The 5,496-nt window shown below is 37.3% G+C and overlaps 1 protein-coding gene across 1 annotated transcript; it reads right to left on the bottom strand.

The window, feature by feature from the left end:
* Window positions 1-139: 139 nt before the first annotated feature.
* On the bottom strand, window positions 140-4,071 carry lgsn (lengsin, lens protein with glutamine synthetase domain). The gene is made up of 3 exons (XM_043252258.1): window positions 3,305-4,071; window positions 3,052-3,218; window positions 140-2,549 (listed from the first exon to the last, which is right to left on the bottom strand). Exons 1-3 carry the CDS (start codon window positions 3,900-3,902, stop codon window positions 1,362-1,364), a joined length of 1,953 nt encoding a protein of 650 aa, XP_043108193.1. The 5' UTR covers window positions 3,903-4,071; the 3' UTR covers window positions 140-1,361.
* Window positions 4,072-5,496: the final 1,425 nt, after the last annotated feature.

Raw genomic sequence — 5,496 nt, 5'->3', positions numbered from 1 at the left:
CCTTCTGTAGTCTGAGTTGAATTTGTTTCAATAGGTTGATTGGATTAAGTGTATTTTGGTTGTTTCTCTTGAAAGCCATGGTAAAGCAAGTAATGTTGCATTCTAATTTCTCTGTATTGTTGTTTGAAGCAATTGTTAGTAGGCCTATGTTTACATGCACAGTTATAATTGAGCAAGGGATTTTTTGCATAGCCAATTTACAATCTTATGCTTGGAAAGCATGTAATCTAATACTTATTGAATCTAGTATTTTAAAGAGTTAAGTAAATGTTGGGGGCACGGTGGCAAGTCCAATTAATGTGAGGTGTGATTGACATAAATACCTGTTGGACAAAGCTTAACTACAATCGTCTGTTGATTCCATTTTGTAAAAACTTGACGGCTGTGAATTTAGTCAAACTAAACATTTTATATGACATTTAAAAATAGTTATGTTAGCAAACAAACTTCTAAAGTTCATGAAAATGTACTTACTGGAACAGGATTAAATAAAACGCATGTCCAGTGCTGCTCCTGAAGAGTCACTGTCTTGCAGAGTTTAGCTAAACATGCATGAACCAGTTAATCCAGGTTATGCAAATTACTAGGAACTTCCAATTAGGATCTTTCAAACCACAGGAACCTTTTCGTACAGCAGGAACTAGGAACAGTTTTAGTTCAAGGTACAGTGACTTAATTGTAAGCTGATTGGCCAAACGCACACAATCCCTGCATTTTTATGAAATCATGTAGACATGTTTTTTTTCCATAAACATGGAAAATGTTGTTAAAGATATTTACCTGTTTTCAATGATATGTAAGTTGTCTTAAAAAAATTAGTTTCTTAGCTCAACCTTTTGTTCTTATAATCACATAAATCCTGGTTCTAAGAAACTACCCTGTTGCCTACTTCCTAGAACTACTTCCTAGCACCTTGGCCCTCAGGATTAGACAGCCCTGCTAGATCAGATTCACTTAGAGATTAAGCAACAATATTATTTTATTACCGGTTTACAGAACTTCTAGCATGACTTTAGCAACTTCATGAATCAACAGATGTCTCATCTTGTTATTCCAGGTCCCAGTTCATAACATTTGGAAACTTCAAGTAGGTTATCTATTCATAAAATCAAGTCACCTTAACTTCTGAAGTTTAAGTTGACTTTAAATTATTTAGGCCCGCAAATGCTGTAAATAAAATCAATCAGTCTGCAGCAGATATCAGTCAGGTGTGTGGTTTTATTTTGAAATCTTGTGTGCAAGGAAGGTATTATTTGTTTTTAATACAAAGTTCTTTGTTTAATGCCAAATCAAAAGGAAATGTATGAAATGTATTTCCTTGGATTCAAATACACAAAAAAAAAAATCAGCAAATTCAGAGGTTAAATAAAATACTCAAGTCCCTTGTTCTTGTCAGCATCCTGCTCTTGCGTCTCAATCTCTACACGCTTCATGGCAATAAAATACTGCACAAAGGGCTCTCCCAGTGCACCACGAATCACGCTGTCCTCTGCCAGACCCACTAAAGCATCATCCAATTTAACAGGGATTGGGAACTGTTTCTGCTGACCTGGAGCTTTGCTTAGAAGCTGTTCGGCATTCAGGTTACGTCTAATACCGTCCAGTCCTGCTGCTATCGTGGCTGCCAACACAATGTAAGGATTGGCCATCGCTGACCCCAGCTTGTTGTCTATGTGAGTCTCGCGTCCACCATGAATTTTCACGTTGAAGGAGCAGCTGTTGTCATTGCAACCGCATGTGGCATAAAGAAGGTTCTTGGAATTTTTCTTGCCTTTGGAAAGCTGGTTTCGACAGCCGATCCCTGGAGACAAGAGGCAGCTCAGAGCGGCTGAGTGCTGGAGAAGACCCGAGAGCCACTTTCTGCCTATCTCCGAAAGTTCCCCATTGCCCGAGTGGAAAAGGCTTCTTCTGCCGCTGGCATCCCAAAGGCTGTGGGAGAGTAAGCCAGAATTGTGGATGTTGTCATCTGTGAAAAAGGTGGCGATGTAGTCGAATTTCCTAGCCATCTCTTTAATTCCTGTGCGGAAGGTGAAGGCACCGTCGGCGGCATCGATTCCAAACCTTGGTTTGAAGCAAATCTCCATCTGTCCTGGTCCGTTTGCGGATGAGAAGCTCTCAACATCTACTCCCATGTAGTACATCCCTCTGACTAGCTGCTGCAGGAAGGGTAGGTCATAGTTGCTCAACAGTGTGGTGGCGGGGAAGAACACAGCTTTAGGCCCCACTCGTTCAGGGGCTCCGAAGATGCAGCATTCATATGTGAAGGATGAGTGGATGGAGAATCCCATGCTCTGGAGTTGGCCGAGCATCTGCTTGGCTATGAGGCGAGGTGATGTTCGCAGTGGCACACCAGTGATCGTGCAGGGGTCACAGATCAGACGAGCGGTCTGGTCCGCCCAGGGAAGGATTTGGAACGTGGACAGATCTGCAACCAGAAGGACATCACTGCTGAAGTTGGCTGCGCTCGGATGATCGACTTCGTTGACTTTGGGGCTTAGGGTTAACTCCAGGTAGCTTCTTGGCATGGGGATTCCATATACTGCTTTTTCCTGTGATGTCAATAATGAGTAATGTTACAAATATTTATTCAAATATATATATTCAGAAAGACTTTAAACAGTCAAATGAATTGCTAAAATTACAGCTGCTGTAAGCAATGTTAGTTTTCTTGCTAATTTAAAGGGATAGTTCACCCCAAAATGAAAATTCTGTCTTTAATTACCTAATGTCATTTCAAACCCATAACAAACCCATGCATTTTTGTACTAATAACACCGCACAAATTTATAGGAAATTTAACCATTTTCTCAAGAGACCAGATTGATTAAAACAGTAAAGAAATATGACAGTGCACAAGATTTAATGAATGTGATGAAACTTGATTCCTTATGCACAGTTGCTTCCCAATAAATACATATTTGTTTTACTGCAAAACAATAAATGAATATTCCATTTTTAAGCTATGATAAATTCCAAAACATTGCATACAGCAGCATAAAATAGTATTGTTACAATGTATTTACTATATAAAATTTTAAAAAAGGCATTTACGTGAAAGAATCGAGCTGGAACTGTCTTGGATCGGGACACGCCATGAAGATCAGTGGCCTCAAAGCGAACAAAACTTATGTTTTCCCGGGCAATTTGCTGTTTTATCCGCTCAACATCAGAAATAAAGCTCTGAGATGCAAAAGAGAGCGATTGTGACCTCTCATTGTCTGTTGGGAATATTAAAATAGACAGCTAGATGAGCGGGTTTTAGCAAATAAATTAGATTGAGACAAATGTAATTTATCTTTCTGACCTGAGTGTGACGTGCCAGCTTCTTCCCAGTGAGACGTCTCAGCAGTAGGTGAACTCATACCAGAAGACCTGCCTGGAGGTCCATCGGTCATCGAAGAGCCGCCAGAATCCCATCTAGAGCTTCCTTCTCTGGCTCTGGATGCTCTCCTGGCTTCTGAAAGGGGCTTGAAGGTGCTGAAACTCTTAGTCGGCATCTGGTCTGGCTTACAGTCCACTCTTTGACCCGGAGGGTAGCTCCTTCCTCCATCTTGCCCTTTTGCACCGAGTAGGGAGCTCTCACGCAACACACTTTTCAGTTCATCTAAGGTTTGTTTGGGGACACCACCCTCACCAGCTGATGGGTAATATTGCACATTCTCCCTTTTCCATCCATGCCTGTTGGCATAATCGTCTTCTTTCGAGAGACCCTGATACTGGGACTCACTGGAAACGGAGGGACAACGATGTGGAGGGCCGATGGAAATAACGATGGGGTCATTTGTGGGGCCTGGAATTGGTACGTTTGACGGCACTAACGGTACAGACAACCCTTTTCTGTCCCAGTCAGAGGAGGAATGACGTTTTTCTCTTGAATCCGCACTCTTTTTTGCCGCACTCATATTTCCTCCATCCACCTGGTCTGGAATCGTTTCCTGTAGAAGTTGAAATTGATGGCTTTTGGATTGAATATAACTCACATTACAACATAACTTGACATAAAATCCTAGAGAACCAAATTCATCCAAATGACAATATACAAATAATTTTCATCAATTGTACAAATAGCATTTGATGATCTGTCAAAAATAATGAATGATTTATAGTTACCATATCTCTGGATTCCTCTGATTCCTGCATAATGCTCAGGTTTATTTTTTTATGTGAATGTTTGGGAACTCATAACCATCCACCCAATCAAAGTGGCTCACACAACTGACTAACCGAGACTGAAACAAACCAATCTGCTCCCTTTCACCCCAACCAAATGCATGAAGCGTCCAGTCTGTTCAGTCCCACTCATCCATTGTGAACTTCTGCACATCAGCTGTTTTCAACAGCCCACAACACATTATTCATCAAATCTCTAGAAAGATGCGGTTGTTTGGTATTCTGTTAAATAACCTTTTAGTCAAAGCAATGGCTTTGAACGAATACGTAAATGAACACATAGTGACATGCACTATTTTGGCAAGCAAATTAAATGAATAAAAATGATGGCTAACAAAAAAAATAATATTTCTGATACCCACACAGAAGATTTTTAAATGTTATAGTTTTAAACAAAAAAAGATTACTTTATTGTCAAGGTCAGTATGCAGCTTTGTGTTTGTTAAATCGGTTCAGTCTACTTGTAAAATTGAGGTATACTGTTAATATTACAATAAACAGAACACTTATTACACAATTATTATTATTAGCAGTAGAAGTAGTAGTATTCATTTTTAAAATGGCAGAATGTGAATATGAAATATTAATATAATAAAATGTTTTATTTAATAATATTTTGAGTAAAAGCATCATTAAAACAACAAGAATAATAACTTATGAACATTATCGGATGTTCCAAATAGTAAAATAAAAAAACATGATAAACTTTATTTTGTAATGTTTTAATTAACTTTTTAATAAAAAATATAAAAGTATTAAAAGTATTGTTATTTTACAAATATGGGTTTTATTACATATAAAACACATATTTGTTAAATATAATCATATAAATATTGTTTTTAAATATAAATATTGTTAATAATAATCTCATAAAACGTATATATGTTTATATGCATATGATAAAATGTATAATAACACATGTATTTTGTAATGGTTTATTTAAACAACTTTTTAAATAGAAGTGTCATTTTACTAATAATAATTTATTGTTTTTTGTTACGTTTAGATAATAGGCATATGATCAAATACACCATTAATGCATGCTTTTTGTAATGTTTTATTTAACAAACATTTTTTAAATTAAAGCGTCATTTTACTAAAAACATGTATTGCTTTTTAATAAACACTTTAGGATGCGTTTATGATTGCTTTTTAATGAATACAAATGTTATATTTAATACAATTGTAAACAGACAGCTTTAATAATAATAATAATTATTATTATTATTATTAGAGCTGTTGTTAATGAAAAGTCTTTGTAGTTTTGTGCAGATGTTGGGTGAGTTTGGCTGTATGCGCTGTAGTGTGTTGGAGTGTGTTGTAGGG

The sequence above is a fragment of the Puntigrus tetrazona genome, chromosome 11 (assembly GCF_018831695.1).
Source record: "Puntigrus tetrazona isolate hp1 chromosome 11, ASM1883169v1, whole genome shotgun sequence".
NCBI classification, from domain to species: Eukaryota; Metazoa; Chordata; class Actinopteri; order Cypriniformes; family Cyprinidae; genus Puntigrus; species Puntigrus tetrazona.
Note: the sequence above shows the minus strand (reverse complement) of the source record. Positions and strands in the feature narration are given on the sequence as shown.